The sequence below is a fragment of the Penicillium chrysogenum genome, assembly GCF_028827035.1.
Source record: "Penicillium chrysogenum strain IBT 35668 chromosome Unknown utg000002l_segment0_segment0, whole genome shotgun sequence".
Lineage (NCBI taxonomy): Eukaryota > Fungi > Ascomycota > Eurotiomycetes > Eurotiales > Aspergillaceae > Penicillium > Penicillium chrysogenum.
In genome coordinates, this window is record NW_026622750.1 from 1,487,849 (window position 1) to 1,509,714 (window position 21,866).

Genomic DNA, 21,866 nt, shown 5'->3' on the forward strand with positions numbered 1-21,866 from the left:
CTTACATGAAGGTTCCACGAGACGAAGCGGCTTCAGGTATAGCTTTCTTGACGGATCGAGCCTCCAAGCAAGCAGCCGTATTGATCAATATGGCGTGGTTGTTGTGTAAGAAGTCACATCACCATACCCCCAACTAAACGGCTGCATTAAGACCAGTGCAGCGTATACCCGGGTGTAAAGATCACATCATCACGCCAGCAAGCAAATGGCTGCATTGGTTAACATGGCGTGGACCTGTCATAGAGAACCACATGACCGTATGACCGTCAACCTATCCAGACAACTCTTTCCAATGGCAAAGTACCAAACATATAATGATTGATATAGTGATACAACGCTTGAATAAATATGTCTCCTTTTTATTCATGAAGCAAGCTCTTTATTACGAGTATTCATAGCAATCGTTCTAGGCGACACCTTACATTCTTCAATTATATTCAAGTCCTCTGCTGTCAGTGTCATTCTACAACTTGGACATTGTCGTAGATTTATCACTCCACAATGTCTTTTAAATCCCTCGAGTTGGTCCATCTACCCTTATTCAAGCCTATTCCGGAACATACTCCCGATCATGAGAGAACCTATATCAGCTACCAGCGTGCTGCTGCCGTTGTCAAAATTTACGGTTAGAAGACTACTCCCAATATCCAATCCTTGTGCTATCTGACCTAACACATCAATCCAGGCCTGACAGCGGTAGATGTCCTTCAGTTCACTCAAAAGTTCTGGAATCTTCATCTGGATCTCGTTGGGGCTTTAGACTGCGCTGCATTTACGCTGATGACCATTCAAATCAACCTTGCAGGAGGAACCTTGGCCCCGTTTGCAGGGAAACACCCGCAGTACCGAAAGCTCTTGGACCAGATATTGAACTTCGACATTTCGTTAGTGTGGAGCGGCCCATAGCTACTCATATACGAATACTAATTCAGTTGGCTAGGGCACAATATCTGCTGACAGAGGTCGGACACGGGTTAGATGCAAAGAATTTGGAAACAACTGCAACAATGCTTCCAAATGGAGAGTTCGACCTACACACCCCTAAACCCAGTGGGGCAAAGTAAGGTAGAGATGCTCTTCATATTGTAATATTCTATTGATCATTTCAGGATAATGCCACCAGCTGCGCCAGTAAAGGATTTCCCGCGAGTTGGAATTGTCTTCGCCCGACTTATTGTTTCCGGTGAAGATCGTGGTATCAGACCCTTTATCACTTGGCTCAGCGATGGAGAGCATATGTGCGACGGTGTGACTGCTAAGTACGTATGGCAATTCAATACTCAGATTGATAAAATAAGACTGACCTACATATTCACTTCCGTTTAGGCTGCTCCCCAGACGAGCAGCATCAAAGCCGGTAGATCATGCCATTACGACTTTTACTCATGTCCGCCTACCCCAGTCCGCCCTCTTAGGAAGCCTGGATAAGCCGAAAGATATGCGAAAGGAATTTCTATCATCGATCTGGCGCATCAGGGTTGGTAGTGTCGCGTTGCCACTACAGATGATTGCAGGGATGAAACGGGGTGTTTTCGTCGCAGGAAAGTATAGCCAGCGTCGGCATATATTGGGGCCAGACCAGAAACCTAAGCCCATTATCTCTTTCCGGACTCAACATGGTCCCATACTGCATGCATTGGCTCAGCTCTCCGTTTTCGACGCCTATGCTCAACATAGCATGCAGTACTTCAAACACCCCAACGTGGCAGCCCCGGTCCAACATGCGATTGGCGCTATGTTGAAGGCTATTTTGTACAAAACATCTCAAGCCTGTCTTTTTACTCTCTCCGAGCGATGTGGAGCGCAGGGTTTATTTGAGAACAATCATATTATTGAGGCCATGTTGGAAACCCGTGCGATGTCGATCGCCGAGGGAGATACCCTAGTGTTGAGTATTCGTATGGGGCCTTCTTTCATATCATTTTACGTCATGTACTAACGAAGATAAATTCTAGGATTGACATCGGAGATTCTCCTCAATCGACACAACATGCCGTCTGCAAAGGACCCAACCTCCCTTTTAGCAAAGCACGAACAAGGACTACTTGATGAGCTTCGCGGGATGACCATGACCATTTCAGGAGGCCACCGCGGAGAAGATTTTGACCGGTTGGTCTTGCCGAGATCCCAGGAATTCGTCGAGGCTATGGGACATCGCATCGCCTATGAAGCCGCTATAGAGGCAGGAGTTCATTCTGACTTAGTGGCACTGTATGAAATCTGGGTCATATTGCAGAATCAGGGCTGGTTTGTCCAGCATACGAGTCTAACCCGGGAGCGCATGTTCCAGGTAGAAGCAGATAGACTCAGCGTTGTGTTGCCTCAGTTGGATACGTTGCTGGACGCTACTGGCGCTGAGCCGTACTGTAGTGCGCCTATTGCATCCCAGGCATCATGGGACCATTTCGTCGACCAGTTGGAGACCAAGACAGGAAGTCGTACTACAAACATCGATCTCTTAAGGGGCGGGGCCATGCTGTGAACGTCGTTCCCGTTTTTACTATTCCTTTTCGGATGGAAATTATTTTGATAACACATTTTCTGTTTTAGCTTTTGTTGTGTTTTTCCCTGTTCGGTTATTTCCTCATTTTAAGCTAGAAATCCAATTCCTTGGGGCTGATGATCTCTTGATCTTCGTCGATCTATGTATCAAAAGATGAAAAGGTCTCTGCCCAGCCCCTGTGCGACCATTATTGTCCCTCAGTGTTGCTGAATCAAGTATAACTTGTTAATAGAAATACTAATTCAAGTGACACCAGAATAAAAAAAAAAGACGGGTGCGGTAATATTCAGTGATATCATTATTTATGAGAGACTAGGAAACCAGTCTCTAATCCTTTAGTGCGTGGAGCGGCATAAAGCGATGCCCTTCTTGGGCTTGGGTATGTATGCATATGAAGCTGAAAGGGCTGGAGGCAAATGGATCAGCAGAACAATGATCATATTGTGAGACCTGGTAATATAAGCAGAGCTGAACCAGAGTCTGTTCCTAACCTACCTAAGCAGTACTCGTGGATAATGTAACTAGCAGGCGAATGACTGAACCAGGCTTCGGTGAGCTGTTCCAAAAATTCCAGAGAAAATGCGTCGCTGACATTCGAGCCGGAAAAGGTTTCCGGTTACCGCTGGCAAGGCTTTAGTTTTCTTGTTATGATTGTGCCACTGATTTGTGAAGACATTTTGTCGATGATATAGACAAAGAGGATGGTCAGGAGGTAGAGTAGGGAGAAACGATGTGAATGTGAAGAGAGCGGAGGAAGAAAGGGACGAAGATGTTAGTGACGATGTCCACGCACAAGACTGCCTGGGGATGAAGCCCCAAAATGTATATTTTCAAGTTTAATACTGTCAATATATACATAACTTACTCGTCCTCCTTATGAGACACAAAGTCACCAAGCCATACATAAATTACGGGTTCCATAGCTCAGTTGATTAGAGTGTGGTGCTAATAACGCCAAAGTCGAGGATTTTTCATCTTTTTGTCTTTTTTTTTCATACCTTGTCTTGGATTTCCGAATCGTCCAGTTTTCCCTCTACATTATGGTATCAGATGAATATTTTGTGGCGGGTTATGCCTATCTCAAGCAAAAGACGACCACAAGAAAGCCAAGTCAAGACAGGAAGAAACAAAAACGCCTCAAGGACCGACATAGAACAAGCTGTCACCGCCGTTGGAAGATACAGGTCTGGAGAATTCTCCCTCCTCCGAGATGGCAATCGTACGAACCTATTGCTACTCGAAGATCCAAGAACCTGTCTTGTTCCTACGCCAGAAGACAGCTCCTCAGCATAGCCTCTAGATGCATGACTGCATCTAACCTCCAGGTGACCCTTTCTGGCCCCCAAGCCTCAGGCTGTGCCACTTCACACACAGTCCCTATCTCTTGACAAACCCCGCATTGTGACAGCTGTATGTTGCAGCGCAGCTTTCGGCGTGGCCACTCGTCACACGCACGCCCCGGGCGCTGGTGCCCGTGTGTCGCACGTAGGAATATCGCTTGCGTTCCGTTCGAAGGTGGATGACATGCGTACTAGGTGAAGCACCGGAGAGAATGGTATGCTTGCTTCCTTCTCGGGTAAGATGATACAGGAACACAAAGAGGGAAGGGGACAGGCAGGCTGGTCGACCAGCTTTAGCTGACTGCATCATATGTCACCCATAGCCTAGGTATGCGGTTACGAAGAGGCATCGAGGTATTGCATGGTTTGGAGAGGGGATGAGGGGCCGGGCGTAGAAACTTCTGCTCAAGAGCCTGAAAAGATCGATAAGATGAATGTCAGCACGGACTCACTAATGTGTTTCCACGGCATATTTGAGGGCCATACCAAGTACCTTGATGGAAGAAGTTCGCTCCATTGTGTGGATTCTGCTTGTTAACTAGACTATAAGATAATAGAAGGGAAAGTGGGCATGATGAGACAAGAGTCGATGTTGCGGGGGCATGATACTTCTCAAAATGAGCACCGAAGCTTTTTCCTGCTGGCCCCTAGGTCTCCCATCTTGTTAGCGTTCTCAAAGTCAGTATGTAAGATATACGTTTCAGCCTCTAGTGTAGCTTAAGTGGTCTTTGCAAAGGACTTCTGATAGCTGTATCGATACCGACCACATCAGCAATAGTCATGTCGATTCGCTTGGCTACAATATGCAGTCCAACCTTCGTAGACGTTGTCTAAAACCTCTAACGATGGAGGGAAGTCTATAATCGTCCGATCTGATAATACAAATCGGCAGTAGAATCAAACCCCATCCTAGAAGGGCGCTAGGAAGTCCCATGAAACGTGTCCATGATGGAAAGAAGTCATGACACGCCACCCTCCACGTATTCACTCGTCCTCTCCGCTCGGTGAATTCCCGCGAAAAGTCTCCGGGACTCCCAACATCTTTAGGTAGCCGCCATATCTCATCGGCCTCCCCACCCGAATATGCAGGGGCTAACCTACGAATGTTTGAAGTAATTTCCCTTTTGCTTGGCATACTAGCATGCACACAGCAGCAAGCCTGGATAGCCCACCAACATGACGTTTCTGCTTACGCAGCTTCATTCATGTTGCTAAAGTGATCGTAAGCTTGATGCGTGGAAGTCAACGGGCGCGAAGAGGTAAATTAATCTTAGTATCAACCCCGAATCTACCTGGACTGCGTACAGGAGTACAGGAGTCATTGTTATGGATTGACCCTGTTCAAATATCCAAGTATGAACTGCGCCTTGTCTCAGCCACATATGACTGCCCAGTAAACTTAGACTAGAGTACGGAATGTTGGATACGCTCCTCCATTTTTATATATCCTCCACTCCACCAAGAACCACATCCGGCCGAACCCTTATTTATTGGCAGGCGCATAATAATATGATTATCTTCCGCGTGGCCCGATATAGCAGGTTTGTTTTGGGAAGGTGGAATAATTCCCTGATTACTAGTACTAACGTCTGAAATTACAAGATCCGAATACAATTGGATAAGCGGATTCAGAGTGGGAACATGAACTTTGATAAATGGGGAACCAGGAGGGGAAATTGTTAGAGACGGATAGTACGGAGCACGACATACGCGAGTTCCGTTGAATTCTTTCTTACAATATACTCCGCACAGTTTGGTTTGATATTTTATTCTCAGAGAAGTTGAACTCATGAGGATCATGTTTGTAATAAACAGGGTCTCGACTTCACAAGGGACAAGCACAGCCGTTTTACCGAGACCGGTCAATATCCAATCGAACTAAGGAAGCTAGGGTTTGACGGTAGCCTAAAGTGATACCTGGGGTCGCGCTCAGACCATAAGGGACTTGAATTTTGGAGCGAGGTCGATTATCAGGGATTATCTGGTCTGTACGAAGTAGCAAAATGGCCCATGACCTATAATAATAGACCATAATGAGTCCACTCGGGGTCATTTCCCTCCGCTTTGTAAGCAGGGGTTTCGACCTTGGCAAACCTTCTAAGGTTGACAGAATATTGAGCATCTCCAGACAGTGAAAGCCTCAATAACTTGGGCACAGGTCCCATAATTATCCAGGGATGGTAGTGGCTCCGAAGCCTAGAAATAGATGGAAAGATCAATAGTGCGAAAGCATCCGAACACGACAAGAGGATTTGTGGAATTGGAGTCTCCACGCTGGGAGATGGCCGGGAATGTATCTGCCGGATCGTCTCTATGGAGTTAAGCATAAATTCCGGTGATTATGAGCATTAAGTTTGTATGTTGTATGCTTACGGTCTGGAAACCAGGCAACAGTTTAATGGAATTGTGGCTGAATGCCGACAATCATTTTCTGATTCGAAGATGGGAAGATGCATGGTGGAGATGGGTGGAGATAAGAACCTGATCTTTTTCTTTCGTTTTCGGTCATCGGGCAGAAAATCTCCGAGTGTCTCGGTGTCGGGGAGATTTGAGGCCATCGATAAATCCAAGTTAGTTATTCAGTTCAATCTTTCCTCTATACTTCGTACTCCGCGGAAGGGTTGAAACACGTAAGCATATAAAAGGCCGCGTGGGCTAAGAAAATGTGGCGGGTGCAGTAGTAAATTAGCGTATCCATGCCGCTAAGCAGGAATGGTGGTGATAGCGAAGCTATGCAAGAGGTTAACGCCTCACTAGTCTCATCATAGTAAGCGGGCCACGAGGCCCTGCGCCCGAAAAAAAAAAATAAAAATTAAAGAAAAAACAGGGTCCTTCCAGGAACCTAAAAACATAGCGACGAGTACGGAGTACAGGGCCCTGAGGAATCAAGCCTGTGGCGTAAGCTCGAGTGAGAGAACAGACCCGAACACTAAATCCTTAGTCGAAACAAGCAAAGAAGCGTATTCGTCGGAGCTGGACTAGACAGCCCGAACTATCGTGGATATACGTCTCCCGTGGATATATACGTAGGCCGCATACGTATGCTCCATCTAAGATCGAGTATAGGCAAATCAACGCTCGGCTGGCAAAGCCCCAAACGGTCCGCGTCCTCAGCTCACGAACCTTGTACTACATCTTTCCCAGATTGGTTCCAGCGGATCGGAAGATTGAAGCTTAGCTTGATCGGCGGTGCCACGCATGGTATTTTGGAGAAACGAGGGGAAAGAAGGAAAAATGCAAAGTTTGATATATGACCGGATAGAGTACACGGGTTCACTCACAATTTAGACAAGACCAGTCTCTGTAAAATGGATCACTCCTAGAAAGAATGTCTGTTTCATTGTATTACAACATACAACGTATGTTGAGGAAAGTCAGCCCTGGAGAGTCCCCGCGAATGGGTCGGAGCGGGGCGGATGGATGCGAATACGAATCCTTGCACGGGCCAGTCCCCTTTCCCCCCCGGGCCCTACGTAAATATTTTGAAATGTTGACGCAAACAGTGGAAGAAGAGATTAGGTTAATTAGGTTATCTTTACTCGAAACCGGAGGAAACCTTGAAATGCGTATACATTCGTATTCTGTACACAATGGATGCATTGTACGGTCCATAATATTGACTGTACCCGCAATTTCAGGGGAGAATTATTATCCTAAGCTTGGATGGTCTCGGAAAAAAGAGCAAATCTCGGTGCAAAGTACCCTTTCCAGAGAAGAAACAGCCCAACAACAGCGCCACGTTATAGCTTGAAGGGAAAATAGATTATCAGAACATTAAACGTTAAAGATCAGGGCTGGACCTTTCATGTCTCACTTTTTTTCTTTTTTTTTCCCCATTTATACCGTAGGGCGAGATCGTCCGGCAGTAAATAAAGGAATAAAACGGAAGGAAATAGAACTATAATCTGTAAGAAACTAAGAAATCAGTCAACCAATCAACGTAGGAATCCCCGAACTGAAGCCAATACCCGCTATGGGATCCAAGCCGGAGGTGAGTTCCCAAACAGGCCAAGGTACCAACATCATCACTTACGTATGTTAGATTTCTAGAAAAGTAGTATGGAGAAGTGAGCTAGTTAGATGATTCTAAGTGTGAATACGTACGTACATTGCATGGATAATGTGGACAGGGTTAAAAGCTTGTGGTTCTTTTGGATTTCCCTAAACTCCATAGATTAAATAACATAAAATAATGCCAAATCCCGGAATATAAAATCATTCTCAGGGTCCAATGGTCTCATGATAACCCGCAGTTCTGCCGATGTGGATCTTTTCCTGTTTTCGCTTGGTTCAGCCGAAGCCCTAGTCCGAATGACAACCCGGAGTTAACATCGGCGACTACGTATTATAGTATTATAGTATTAATTACTGGGATAAAATAGTGAAAGCTGCAGAAGCATGGAAACTCAAATAAATCCGAAAAAAGAAAGAAAAGAAAAGATAGAAAAGGAAAAAGAAACCATCACAGACCTCTACACTAGGGTCTGAAGAAACGGAGAAGAAAACGGGTCTGCACAGGTGGATTAGGGGTCTTGGTATGTATTGTATTGTGTCTTATATTATTAGGGATTTAGGGATTTAGGATTTAGGGATTTTCTATTATTCTTTTTATTGAATTCTCCACTGAACTAAAATGCTCATGGAAGTGTACTGAGCCTCGACAGACCCTGGAGCTTGGCTTCTTTCGCTCTTTTTAGTATAATTAGTTACCAATGGCCATGGTTGGCTCGGCTTTCTCTTTCGACTTGATCTATATTTGTATCGGAGTTCTTACCTCTTCATATCTCTCCATCTCATTCCGGTCAATCCCCCTCAATCTTATCTCATATCCTGGATCTCATTTCCACTTCGACCTCTACCACGGACACGCGCAGAGCGCATTTCGTTTCTACATATTCTCAGACGGCCTGACACTTATCTGGAAGAACTGTTACTTGGAGTTAGACAACCGGCGTTGAACTTCGACTTTTCTGCAACATCCCCAGGCCGGTTTGCAACTGCCGTTGAGGGTTGTGTTCCCCCCATCCAATTGCAAAATTAGAAAGGGAAAAAAAAGGAAATCCCAGGGAGAAAAAAAAAAAATAGCAAGAAGATCTGAATCTCGGAACAATTCCACTGCGACGGAAGGAGATTTGTCAGACCTCGCCTTGCCCTATTCCGAGTCGTATCTCCAGTATTCAACAACCTTTGGTCACCTCCACCAGAGAAAAGGACATACGAAGCCCGGCACAAGCTCGAGTCATCGGGCCTCAGTTCACGTCTGCAGGCCAGTGCCGATTTAGGGTCTAATGTTGTCGACGTGTTACACGACACAGAGGACAAACATCTTTCGAGAGCCGCTGGTGCGTTTGTCGTGTCCTCCGGGGGGGCAAGAAATGAGCGAGATGTTCTTTCTCTTCTTCGATACCCTCCTCCCCTTTCTCCCCTTGTCTCAGATCGGCGATCCCTCGAGTTCTCACGAGCATCCAGAGCCCGGCTGAGCCGGTTGCCAACAGTCTAAACTGACTTGCGTTCTGCCTTTTAGTATAGTTTTCCAGCCCCGGTGACCGCACATCGGGGCATTGAGGAGATGTCCAGCTGTAGGACGAGTATTGTGTCCATTCTGAATAATGATGACAACCCATCTTTTGCGGTCCGTTCCGCTCCCCGACTCAGTCGGAATCACACATCACCACCATATTATCCACATCATTCAGAGACACTACCCCCGCCCGTCAGCGACCCACAGTTCACCCGTCCCCAAGCTTCATCCGAATCTCCAGCAACATCACCACGAGGGACCAGGCACCCCTCGGACGCGATGACTGAAGTCGTCCAGCCCGTCTCACCCGGGTCATCCGACGGCTCAGCTTACGACTATATCACCAGTCAGCCATCATCTTATCACCCGTATGCCCGGCAGGATCCGCGACGGGAACCATACCGATTCTCTGCTCGCGGCCCAGCAGCGCCTCGAACACCACCGGAGACTCGTTCGAGCACATCCGAAAGGCCTTCTTCTCAGACCGGTGCGACGCGCGGCACAGGGCGCAAGAACAAGTACCCGTGTCCCTATGCCGTGAGCCATGGATGCTCTTCCACGTTTACGACGTCGGGTCATGCGGCGCGCCACGGGAAGAAGCACACTGGCGAAAAGAGTGTGCTCTGTCCCATCTGTAACAAGGCCTTTACGAGGAAAGACAATATGAAACAGCACATCCGGACTCACCGCACGCACTCGGATGAGATGCGCTCTACTTCGGAGCCGGAGTCTGACGCTCGATGGGCGATGGGTCGTCTCGGTTCGGCCTATGCCTCGGCTTCTCACCAGCACAATGCCAGTCAACCTATGGAGGCAGGTGTACCGCCTGTCCCAGGCGCTGGCCCTCAAGCGCCCTAAGGACGTCAGTTGGGTCTTCTCCGACCGTCCACTTTATTTGCTTTTAGTACACCACTTCCAAGGTTTTGTTGGTCCCTGCTTGGCCACTGCTGTGCGGTGTGATTTGGTTCTGTCTATTTGTCCTTTTTTTTCTTTTCTTTTGACTGTCGATACTGACTTTCAACATGTGTTCTTTTACCTTTGTTCTTTTCTTTTCATACCTCAGCGATCATTTGCATGACTGTACGTTTCAACTCATCGAGACGTCAAGGCCGACTATGTTACTATGTGTCTTTATTGTTTTCCTGTTTTATATCCCTCGTGTACCATGTTGGAATTCTCGTATTATGTGTGGTTGAAATATTGTGAGAGGCGATCAAGTAGTATCCAGCTTCCCTTCAGGGATTCCCATGAGAAATCGTGTGCAACTAGTTCAACGAGATCCAGAGCATCGTGTTGGTCGGATCGTAACTGGGAACCCCCGAGGGCGACCCGTGGAACCATTGTTTACGTTCCAGAAATCTTAATTCCGGGTAGTTTTGATATCGTCGGTTGGATATTTGTATGTTTGTGCATACCTTTTAAAGGAAAATAGAAGTAAGATAATAGAATATTATCGAATGGTCTGCATTCGCGTATATTATAGGGCTGGCCCGTTGAAAATTCCCTGACACCGACGATGCAGGATGACGTCGGAGTAATATCTGATATCTGATACACGACATCAGTCCAGTTGCTCATTCGATGGGGTATATCCGCTGTAGAAACATCCCTTCATTCTTCTTCGTACGTCATTGGCGTAATCTGGCTTCGCAAGTATATATACTCTCTGAAAAGGAATAGTCCTTTAGCGTTGGACTTTGTAGTTCTCTTCTATGAATGCCAGGAACCCATGTACTATCTCTCACTCTCAGCCACTGCCAAGTCTCAGCCCCAAGTTCTTCGCTCACCCATCTGAATCCACATCGACGTCACGCCCCCCACCCCGCCATACATCTCTAATCATCTCCTTTTTTTCCATCCCACATATTCTCCCAGTGAACGGTAGCAGCTCACAACCCTCGACCTTTTATCTTTCAATTTGTGTCTCACTTTCGCCTCAACCATGGCGTACTACGAGGATCGCCGTTATCGCGAGCCGCGCGACCGCTACGCACGAGCCAGTTACGCTGACCCGTACGATGATCCTCGTGGTCGTTATAGACGACACGAGCGAGACTCTTATGTACCCCGCGCCAGCACCGACTCGATCGAGGAAGTCCAGCGCGACTACCCCCCAGGCTCAGAGTATGCCTACGAGCGTCCTTATAGTTCACGTCGACCGAGGCGACCCGTGTACGAAAATATGCGCCGTGCCTCCTCCGTCAGCGGATACGACCCATACAACGATGCATCTTACCGAAGCTCCGGTCCTCGTCGGTCAAGACACTACGAGGATAAACGTGAGTGATATAGAGCTAATGTGGTTGAAATTGATTCTAATATCTCACAGGCTCCCGTCGCCCAAAATACGAGTCTGATTCTTCTCCAAGCCGTTCTCCACCCCGCCACAGACGCCGCAAGTCGTTCAGCGAGCAAGCTCTGGGCGCGCTAGGCCTCGGGGGTGCCGCTTCTTCAGCCAGCCGCGGAGAGCGTGGTCGCGGTCGTTCCCCGTCCCGCCATCGCCATCGCCATAGATCATATTCAAGGTCACCCTCGGATTCGCGAAGCCCCAGTCGCCACCGCGGTGGTAGCAAGCGCGATAAAAGTGAACAGCGCATTGCACAGGCTGCCCGCGCCGCCCTGACAGCCGGCGCTGTTGAGGCATTCAAGCAGCGCAAAGAGCCCGGTGACTGGGCCGGCTCGAAAGGAAAGCGCGTTCTCACTGCCGCTGTGACGGCTGGTGGTACCGACGGCCTTGTCGATAAAGATCCCAACAAGCACGAGAAACGTCATGTTATCGAGTCCACGCTTGCAGGTCTGGCTGCCAGTCATTTCGTTAATGGTTCACGCTCACAGTCTCGTGGCCGAGACGGTGGTCGCTCTTCAAGTGGTGGACTTAAGAACCTCGCTGCTACTGGAGCACTGGCTGCAGCAGGAAAGGAAATCTATGATCGATACTCGAAATCGCGTTCTCGGCCTCGCGGCCGCAACGATTCCCGCGACAGTAACGAGGAGCGTGGCTCCCACAAGCGGAGCAAGAGCGTTTCGGGGTACATCAGTAAGGGAATGGCCGCCCTGGGACTTGGAGAGGAAGAAGACCGTCGCGATAGCAGAGACCGTAAGGAGCATCATCGGGAGCATCGTCCGGAGCATCGGGACGACCGAGAGCGGCGTCATCGCCGGGGACATCGACGCGACTATTCGGATTCGGATTCAGATACGGACAGCGATTATTACAACCGGGGCTCGAGACGGGGCAAAAGCTCGAGAGATGTAGGTCGACACCATTCATTGGACGGAACAAATCCACCCCCCCTATGCACCCACCAGCGCCTCGCGCGGTGAATCCGGTGCGCACGGCCACGGGTCGAGCTCCGAGAGTGATTCTGACTTAGGCGACAGTTCTGATGAAAAGAAGCAACGGAAGAAGCTGAAGCGGGATATGCTCGTGACGGGAGGTCTAGCCAGTGTGGCCACCATCCACGCTGCGCACAGTATCTACGGGAGCATGGAGAAGAGGAAACAGCGACAGAAGCAGTTGAAGGAGGGGGAGATTACGCCTGAGGAGGCCCGCAAACACCGCATGAAAGCTAACACCAAGGACGCTGTGAGTATAGGTCTCGCTGCATTAGGTATCAAGGGTGCCTATAGCGAATGGAAGGAGGTTATGGAGAAGAATAAGGAAAATACTCATTTCCGGGAGGAATGCGCTCAGCGCGCTGTTAAGCGTGAGCGTCGTCGCGCTCGTAGCCAGGCTGCGCCTTCCCGACATCATCGCTGGCCCGATGAGATTGAATACGCGCCTTCGACGAACGATTCCCGGAGCGACCATGGCACGTTTTACCGTGATGGGAATCCTTACGGGGCTCATGAGGCACCGCAGATCTCTTACTAGTGTTTTAGTTCGAGCCATCATGATTTTTTACTCTTTTCATGACTTATGAGAACATGATGTTTTATTTTTATTCTGATCTTTCCTGCTTTCTGTTTTCTGCTCCCTGATGAAACTCTTTTGTCTTGCCATTCTTCCCTTTTTGCAGAGTTGTGGACATGGCGGGCACGCTGGATATGGTGAGGGATACTACAACTCCACAGTGGTTTTCGTTCTTATTCTTGAGGCTTGGCATGTCCAGTACACGAACAAAGGATATCTGTCTCAATGGCTCATATTTGGTAGTTATTGAATCCGTACATGTCTTATGTAGATTGACGTACGTACGACGTTGCGGTGGCCAGCACTGGAGGTGCAGTGTCCTCGTGATTCTCCTGCGCGTGCATGGAACCGAAAGCAAATCTTAGTGGCATTCAATGCCTCAAGCCAGCCGCAAGACATCCTTGGCCCCGGACATTGATTAAAACACATCCCCCGGCTAGGAAAAGAACGACTCCAAAACGAGGCCGCGGCGTTGCGTTTCAATTGACGCGCGAGCAACATCCCGTTCCAACTTTGTACGGTGCTTTCGAGACCGACGACTCGTCCGTACTGAAGTCGAGCAATACCTCATCCTCCGTGGGATGAAATCGGACACTATTGGTGGCCCTTCAGGGATAGTTCTCCCACCTTATCGAGTGATGCGGCTTTCGGACAAACATGAATGGTCACGGAAAGCGTCCAAAGATAGTGAATATGTCTTCTGCCACGATGATCCTGCCCAGCATATGTTATTGTCGATACTCAAACATTGAAAATCCGGGCTATTATCGACTGGGAATACGGCTTCTTTCCTGATCCCTCGCATACAACAAGCCACTGCCCCCAGCCGCCAGACCCCGTGCTACGGCCAGATCATGGTTGCCAGTGCTATCAGATAGTCCAAGAACACGCGCGTTGTCAACATTCCCCTGTGGGACGACTCTGTATATGCCAGCTACAATAGAGATCAACTGTCGAAGCTGGTTGTGACGCTGCCAACCAGCGTTTACATTAGGTCGAGGATTATGGCCTCAAAAGGATGAAAGAGCGGTATAGGAAGAAGCAGAGAGACGTCATAAAATAAAATGTAAAATGGGAATAGCCTCAAAAACAAAATGTGAATGAATAGCATCAAACATAAAATGTGAATAGCATCAAAAGAATCCCCATTAATCCAGACCGTTCCTGGACCTCAGGACAGGACAGCAGCTACCAGAGTCCTCAGAGAGAAACCTGGCACCTCTGTCCCCTCCTCCGGCCATTCCTTATGAGGGACCTGTTTTACCGCCAGAAGCTTCCTGGGTATGATAAGGTCCGAACCGGGAGTGGGCTAGGAGCTATTCCCCTAGGCCACTCGAGCGGGGCTGGTTGAAATACTGGTCTTTAGCTTCTTTATATAGGACTAAATCCTTAAAAGAGATGTCACTTATAAGCTTAGATCTTTGATTTACCTATATTCCTAGTCTTAGTAGAGTATTAAATTTAGGGTATAGTATCTAGATGAATTCTGCTTCGTATCTGTCAATTTATAAGGAAATCTGAATTTTTAAAAGTGGTGGTTAGCAGCCACTTTGACCCTTAGGTATATACATATTAAGTCAAAAATGAGGCTACTCAGACACCCATTTTCGGAAGGAAAGACGACGGTAAGGATTAACTGAACCCAAACAGGAAAGTCAGACGGTCGATCCCCAATCTCTCAAATGAAATTGATGCCCTTTTTTTGTTCGGTTTTCTACCTACTACCTACGGAGTAGACCACGTCAGGCTCGCAGGGAATACAAATTCCATGTGCCTAGACAGCATGAAAGCGCTAGTGCTCAGTGTCTGATTGGTTCAGACGACGCGCTTGATAATAGTACTTTGGGTAGTATTTGCATGATCCTGCATTGAATGAGGGGAAGCCCAACAGCATTCGACCGAACAGACAGGGATTAAGAATGGGCTTGTCGTCCCGGACTCTTCCGTCATTTCCCTCACTCTATGACTCTATGATTAGCTCCATTTGGGCTCAGGGGAACTATGGGTAGTCCAAGGTATATAGGCACATATAGTAATATAGCAGATAGTTATAGTAAACAGAGTGCGGTTAACAGGCGCAACGGTATTCTGAATAGCCGGAAGTCAGAGTCTAGAATCTATCTAAAAATAAACGAAATGAACATCTTGTCCATTTTAAAATCTGATCAGCCCCCAAATTAGCAAAAGCGCAAACCGACATGCCAAGCAGCTAAGCAGCTTACGCTCGAAGGAGATTAGATTTGGCCCCTCCGCTTCAGCCGCAGGACCAGGACCCCTTTTCCCTATTTTTAAATGTAGAGCGTTTTCAATTAATACTGTCGTCGTTTCTCTTTTTCCTTTTGCGTGTGTAGACTTTCCACCATGGCCTCGTCGCGGGAGTCCCAGCACTCACTGCTATCCGAAGATTCGATCGACACTCGGCCCCAACGGTCTTGGAACCCACTCAACAATCGCCTAACAGACTCGGACTATCGCTACCATTCCCCCTCAGACAGCACCTGGTCCGAAGAAGTCCTGCGCGATGTCGGTTTGGGCATCTCGAACACATCGGGCGACGGCATTCCCGCTGAAATCCCGACAGGCAAGCGCCATTCAACCGATAGCACCGCGACTACGACTCCAAATACCTACAAGATTCCACATTCTCCCCAGACTCCGCAGACTCCACATACCCACGCCCACGTGCGGTGTCCCAACCGGGCAACGGTGCTTCAGAAACGATTATCCTGGGTCCCGTTGACAGTCTTGATCCTCGCTGTCTATGCCACCATCTTTTCAGGCATCTATCTCGGCATTGCGCTTCGCAAGCCCCGATGGCAGACTGTGTCCAGCGATGGGCCCTTGGTTCCGTCTACAGCAGCTCTGCTGAGCGCATTCTTTGCGAAGACGATCGAGTTGGCCTATGTTACGATTTGCGTCGCGTTTCTGGGACAGGTGCTTAGTCGGAGGGCTTTGATGAGGGATTCTCGAGGAATTAGTATCTCGGACATGAATATGAGGGCCTGGATTATGCAACCGGGGTCTATGATTGTGCATTGGGAGGCGCTGCGATATTCGGCGCTTACTTTCCTCGGGTCGATTGCGTTGGTTTCAACGTTCGTTGCGATGCTATACACCACTGCGGCGCAAGCTTTGGGTAAATCCTTCCCCTATGCACAAACTGTGACAAACACTAATCGATGACAGTTGCTCCCAAACTCTCTCTTGGTCCTGTTGAACCAACGATACTTCAGGGCAAGGTACTCTCCAGTTTCGCAAACACCCACTACACTGCAGCGAACTGTGAGACACCCGTCACCAACGAAATGGACCCTGATTATCGCAACACAACCTGCATCCAGATTGAACACGTCGGCCACGCATATCATAACTACCAGCAATGGATAAGCCAGTGGAGCCAGCTAATAACCCACAACAATGAAACCTCAAGCCAGCTCCAAAAGCGCCCAAAGCCAACAGGTTCCCTCTGGGACAACACCACAGTAACAGGCAGCTGGATCGACATGCAAGACATGTCCACGCTATCCAAGGAACACGGCCGAATGATCAACAACATAACAATGGCAATGCCACATGGCGGCATCCCCGGCGCAGCAATGAACTCCAAAAACAAACTGAAACAACCCACAGACTCCTCCGGCGAAGGCAAATACACCATCGAAGCCTCCGTCCCCTCCCCAGCCGTCAACGTCCTCTGCACCGGAATGACAAAAGACGAGCTCAGCCCCCTAGTCTACTCCTCCTGGCCCGGCGGCGACAAATTCAACATGACAACCTGGACCACCTCACCCCCAGACGACATCCCGGACCCCGCATCCTGGCTAAACCGCACAGTCGTCGACACTCTCTTCCAATTCGGCCCGAAATCCAACCAAATCCCCCCCATTTTCGGCAAATACCCACTCCCATACAACACAATCCTCAACACAACAGGTCCCTGGCCCGCAAACGCCATCTACCTCCTCGGCGCGACGCCACCATCCAACAACACCAACACACCCGAGTACGTGATGTGTTCATTGCGCGCGAAACAAACAGGCGCATGCTCGACCAAGTACTCCGCCGACATGAGCGGTGCCTTCCTCAGCACGGACTGCGAGAACGCCTCAAACGGGCTACAGTACAACCGACGACATGACACACCAGAGGGCCAGTGGGATGCAGACTGGAAGAATATCGCGTCGGAGTGGGCGAATGCGCTCAGTCTGAACGCGGGCATCTCCGACGGCGCGGCCAGCAATGCCAGACTGCTGATGCAGATGATGCCGCGGTACGACAAGGACGAAGGGGCGTTCGCGCTGGACCCGAGTTTACCGTCTATTGCCGAGGCGTTGGCGGTGATGGCTGGGAGCACGCTTATCCTCAGCTCGCAGAATGCGCCGTTCGTTCCGTTTTGGAACTACAGTACCGATAATCGGAATGTGCTTTCTGAGCCTGTTTATCAGGGGTTCAATGCGTCTATCCAGGCTTTTGGGTATGCTTCTGGGGGGGACGGAGCAGTGGCAGGGGGTTTTCTATGTGATTCTTGTGTTTGCGTTCTTGACCAGCGCTGTCTGTCTTGGGTTTATGATTGTCGAGGCGCGCGGTCGACAGGTGACTGATTTTACGGAGCCGCAGAATTTGTTCGCGCTTGCTGTGAATAGTCCGCAGACGACGCAGTTGGAGGGTGCTTGTGGGTGTGGGCCTTGGGGGGGAACAGTTGAAGGAGAGGTGGTATATTGGGATGGAGGAGGAGGATGAGCATTATTATATTCGAAGTAAGACGGAGGAGAAGATTCCGCTTCTTAAGACGATGGATTCGAGGCAGTTGGAGCCGATGGAGATCGATGATGGTGGTGGGAGGATGCTAAGCCCTATGGTTGATGAGTTTAGGAAGGTGTCGAAACGTCATTCCTTTTTGGCGAAGCTCTATTGAAGAGGTTCATAGTATATCTCTGGGGGGACTTGGTGTTTACGATTTATGATGTATATACGATAATGGGTAATGTTTGAAGTAATTGATATGACGAAAGGCGTTTCAATAGGGCATGGTGACAGTATAGAAGTTGATACTGTAGGAATTGAGATACTATAGACAATCATCGGCCGCTTATAAGGCCGTATAGTCTTAGTATGTCTTTTTAGTTGTCTTGTTTAGTTGTCTTCTTACGTAGGCTTTCTAGATATCCAGTTACTTGATTTCAAGTGATTTACATTCGGATCGAGTTATGTACAGAATAATGAATACAACACCCATACAAGAACTAGATCATCACAGTACAGGCACAGCCATGAAATCGACCGAATTAAAGAGAGCAACCGGTTCAAGTGTGACACAACGCTAAGGAATCGCTCATACACACAAACATAAAACGAAGATGCTGGATGCAGACGAAAATGCAGCATTTCAAATGCAAGAACAAAAACAAGAGGTATTTTCAAGACACCAGTAGCCACGGAGACGCCATAAAAGAAATGAATGAGGGAGATAAGAGAGTCGCCAAATGACCTGGCGAGGTAGGTATTTCCAAGGAAAGAGAGGGAGAGTAAGGGAGAGTTGGGCTCCAAATGGACTGTACGTCGGATTGGGGCGAACGTATGTTAACGGTCAGCCTTGAGATTGAGCCAGCTCATATCTGAATTGGTATTGTTCTGCTGTCCTTGCACCGGAAGTTCATCGATGTCATGTGGTATGATGACGCTGGATCGTCGTGCATTGGATTGTCTTCCTTTGTCTGCGAGGCTTCCGTTCGATGATTCCCAGGGCATGTCTTGCGTGCTCGCCTGGTAGAAGCTGGTAGTGTAGTTGCTGCTTGGGGGCCGTCCAAGCCAGCTGCTCTGGCCTGCACCTTGCCATTTTGAATCGTCGCGGTCATCGTCTGAGGCGATACTGATTGAATCCGCACTGGAGATTCGTGCGGATTGGCTCTCCGGGATTATCAGGCTTCGACTGCCCGTCTCAGATGGGCCGTTTTCCGTGGTCGGGCTGCCGCTGAGAACGTGGCCGAGTGGCTTGGGCTGGTCGAGGAAGCCGAAATTCAATGGTGTCAACGTAGTCATCGGCCAGCCGCTTCCGCGGTAGTCGGACTTGGTGTATGCGGAACTGACAGTCGAGCGGTCGGATTGGAAGTTAGTGGCACCGCCGTCCTCAAAGTACTTCCCCCACCCTTCGTCGGTCAATCGGTCAGCGGCCTGGTTCCCATGTCCGGTGTCATCGCCAGCCCGACTGGTGTCATCGGTGTATACGCTTGACGCGCCCATGGCACCGCTTGAGGGAATTGTAGAGAGCGGGCTGCTGGCCTTGGGCTGAGACAATCCATAGCCCGTGTTAGCAGGTGGCTTTAAGGATTTCTCTCTGTAGGTTCCGGACATGATAGCCAATGAGTCGGTCGAAGCAGCCGCGAGTGGGACAGGAGATCTTGCCATTGGGTAAGCGCCTTCGGTCAGGGGTTCTATGCCCTGGTCCTGGAAGCTTAGGCGGTCTTTGGCATCGCCACTGCGACCGGGTTGGGCTGTCTGTTGTTGCTTCTTCTTCGCGCGTCGCAGTAGGAACAGAATGATGAGCAGGATCAAGCCAAACCCTAGGATACTCCCGAGAGTTGCGCCAAGAATCATTTTGCCATGATCGGTCAAACCGCCAGCTACAGCCGCAACTGGAGATGACGAAGTGGGCGTATTTGAGGCCGCGGTCGATGTAGATGTGGATGTGGATGACGAGGTCGATGTCGAGGTAGACGATGTGAGTGATGTGGTGGATGGTTTGAGGACATGCTGATCTCCTTTTCCAAGGAACAGCTCTGTTGAGTTGACCCATGCGTTGGTAGTCTGGTTGAAGATTGCCAATGAGTCGTTACTTCGGCCGCTGGCGAGAACTACCAAGCCGTCACCCTGCGCGAGTGTATAATCAGACCAGGATGCTGTCGGCGCGAATGTGTCATTGTAAGAATCGGTGAGGCCCCTCTTTTCCAAGGATGGGATGGCTGTGACCGGATTCTGCACCTTTCCTTTCGAGCTAAGGAGGTAGCTAGTGACACTATTTGGGGAGGCGACCATGTTAAACTCTTCGAGGACCTTAGTCCCAGAATCGGAGGCGAGCGCGCATAGAGAATTGGATTGGATTGCAGAGGGAAGAGTCGCCTCCGAGATGGTCCAGCCTTGCTTATTCGCGGTTTGATAGATGAAGATAGCAGTATTCGTGGCAGAGCCTCCAATCAAGGCCACCTCGGAAGAACTCCAAGGCAAGATGATGGGCTCATATAGCGCGGGTTCGCCCTGGGGGACCCCAGACTCGATGTCGAAGGGCGCTTTTGTTGAAATGAGGAGTGTCGATTGAGAGATCTGTGTGCTGCCATCTGTGTTTCCTGCGTAAACCAATATTTGGGAAGTTGAGGGAATGTATCCCGCGCCATGTCCAGTCCGATCTTTCATATCCGCTGATCTCATGGGCAATGTCTCCCACTCCTGTGTACTGAACGAAAATCGTTGGAGGCCGCTGTTGCCGTCGGAGCCGGTCCCGCCGACCAGATAAAATGCCTCGTCTTCGCCGGCTCCACCCTGGACGCAGGCAGGACCAGTAACCATGTGCTCTGGGGATGGGAGTGAGTTCCAATCCGCATTCTCCTTGAGAGGTATTGATGCAAAGCCAGTCGGCGAATAGACGTAGAAGGTATTGCTGTGGATAGTGGAGCAATCGCCCTCGATCTTGGTTCGGGGTTTGGGGCCAGTCATGTTGAAATTTTTCGAATTGAATGGTTCAAAGTCGCGGTTGATCCCGGACCAGTAGGGAAGCTAGATAGCCAGCCAGCAAGGGACTTGAAATACCAAATTAAAGAAGAAAAGGTGACTGCCAGAGCACTATCTCATCTCGATCGGGACAGTTGAGCGGGAAAAAAGCCAAACCACTCAATCTGAATTGGCGCGTTAACAGGTAATGTGAACACAGGTTCTTGACTGGCGATCAACTGTGATTTCAATTTCTTGCGACGAAATTGAGGTGGATCGCGTGTCGGATGACTCGGTGACTCGGGATGATACAATCAGAGTAGTGGTTCAATTGTATCAACAATGGGATCGCGACACTGACGCGTCGGTCGAACAGGGTATCGAGCAATCACAAGGGTATGAGGGGCTGGGCGATCCAGTCGAGTGAGGAAAAAAAGAAGCCAACAAAACCCGATTAAGCGAATGGAGGGTGGTTGGCGAAACGAAAGGCTAGAATATCAAAGTGCACAGCACGGTAGTAATTCAGAGATCAGAGAACAGCAAAAGGGGAGAACAGAAACAGAAACAGAACATCCAAGTGAAACAGGGAGAAGGGCCTCTTGACCCCCTAACGGCTCCGGGGAGGAGGTTAGCAGACGGTTTAGGGGGTTAGCGAACAACGCCATCCCTTAAGGGGAATAATTTCGTCATTTTCAATCTCTGGTTTTTTTTTTTTTTTCGTCCGACTTTTTGTGTTAATTTGGCTTATTTCATTTTGATTGGATCTGACTATCATTGTCATCACTTTGATCGTCCTTATTGGTTCTTTTTCGCCTTCATCTATTCTCTGCTATATTTGATCAGGGGGGTTCTCCCGTGAATGCTCCCGATGAAGTGGGACCACACCTC

General features: G+C 49.1%; 6 protein-coding genes across 6 annotated transcripts; 4 read left to right on the plus strand and 2 right to left on the minus strand.

Annotated features, from left to right (window-relative positions):
- Window positions 1-501: 501 nt before the first annotated feature.
- N7489_004128 (uncharacterized protein) lies at window positions 502-2,482 on the plus strand (the record flags this gene model as incomplete). The annotated part of the gene is made up of 5 exons (XM_056709880.1): window positions 502-625; window positions 686-884; window positions 1,110-1,259; window positions 1,327-1,898; window positions 1,956-2,482. The coding sequence occupies 5 exons, from the start codon at window positions 502-504 to the stop codon at window positions 2,480-2,482; spliced, it is 1,572 nt and encodes a 523-aa protein (XP_056568301.1).
- Window positions 2,483-3,024: 542 nt separating this feature from the next.
- On the minus strand, window positions 3,025-4,150 carry N7489_004129 (uncharacterized protein; the record flags this gene model as incomplete). Its single annotated transcript, XM_056709881.1, has 2 exons — window positions 3,025-3,125; window positions 3,955-4,150. 2 exons carry the CDS (start codon window positions 4,148-4,150, stop codon window positions 3,025-3,027), a joined length of 297 nt encoding a protein of 98 aa, XP_056568302.1.
- Window positions 4,151-9,412: 5,262 nt separating this feature from the next.
- Window positions 9,413-10,222, plus strand: N7489_004130 (C2H2-type zinc finger protein; the record flags this gene model as incomplete). Its single annotated transcript, XM_056709882.1, has 1 exon — window positions 9,413-10,222. The coding sequence occupies one exon, from the start codon at window positions 9,413-9,415 to the stop codon at window positions 10,220-10,222; it is 810 nt and encodes a 269-aa protein (XP_056568303.1).
- A 1,084-nt stretch (window positions 10,223-11,306) lies between these two features.
- N7489_004131 (uncharacterized protein) lies at window positions 11,307-13,238 on the plus strand (the record flags this gene model as incomplete). The annotated part of the gene is made up of 3 exons (XM_056709883.1): window positions 11,307-11,643; window positions 11,694-12,684; window positions 12,746-13,238. 3 exons carry the CDS (start codon window positions 11,307-11,309, stop codon window positions 13,236-13,238), a joined length of 1,821 nt encoding a protein of 606 aa, XP_056568304.1.
- Window positions 13,239-15,638: 2,400 nt separating this feature from the next.
- N7489_004132 (uncharacterized protein) lies at window positions 15,639-18,192 on the plus strand (the record flags this gene model as incomplete). The annotated part of the gene is made up of 3 exons (XM_056709884.1): window positions 15,639-16,413; window positions 16,464-17,870; window positions 17,921-18,192. 3 exons carry the CDS (start codon window positions 15,639-15,641, stop codon window positions 18,190-18,192), a joined length of 2,454 nt encoding a protein of 817 aa, XP_056568305.1.
- Window positions 18,193-18,857: 665 nt separating this feature from the next.
- N7489_004133 (uncharacterized protein) lies at window positions 18,858-20,984 on the minus strand (the record flags this gene model as incomplete). Its single annotated transcript, XM_056709885.1, has 1 exon — window positions 18,858-20,984. One exon carries the CDS (start codon window positions 20,982-20,984, stop codon window positions 18,858-18,860), a length of 2,127 nt encoding a protein of 708 aa, XP_056568306.1.
- Between the last annotated feature and the right edge of the window lie 882 nt (window positions 20,985-21,866).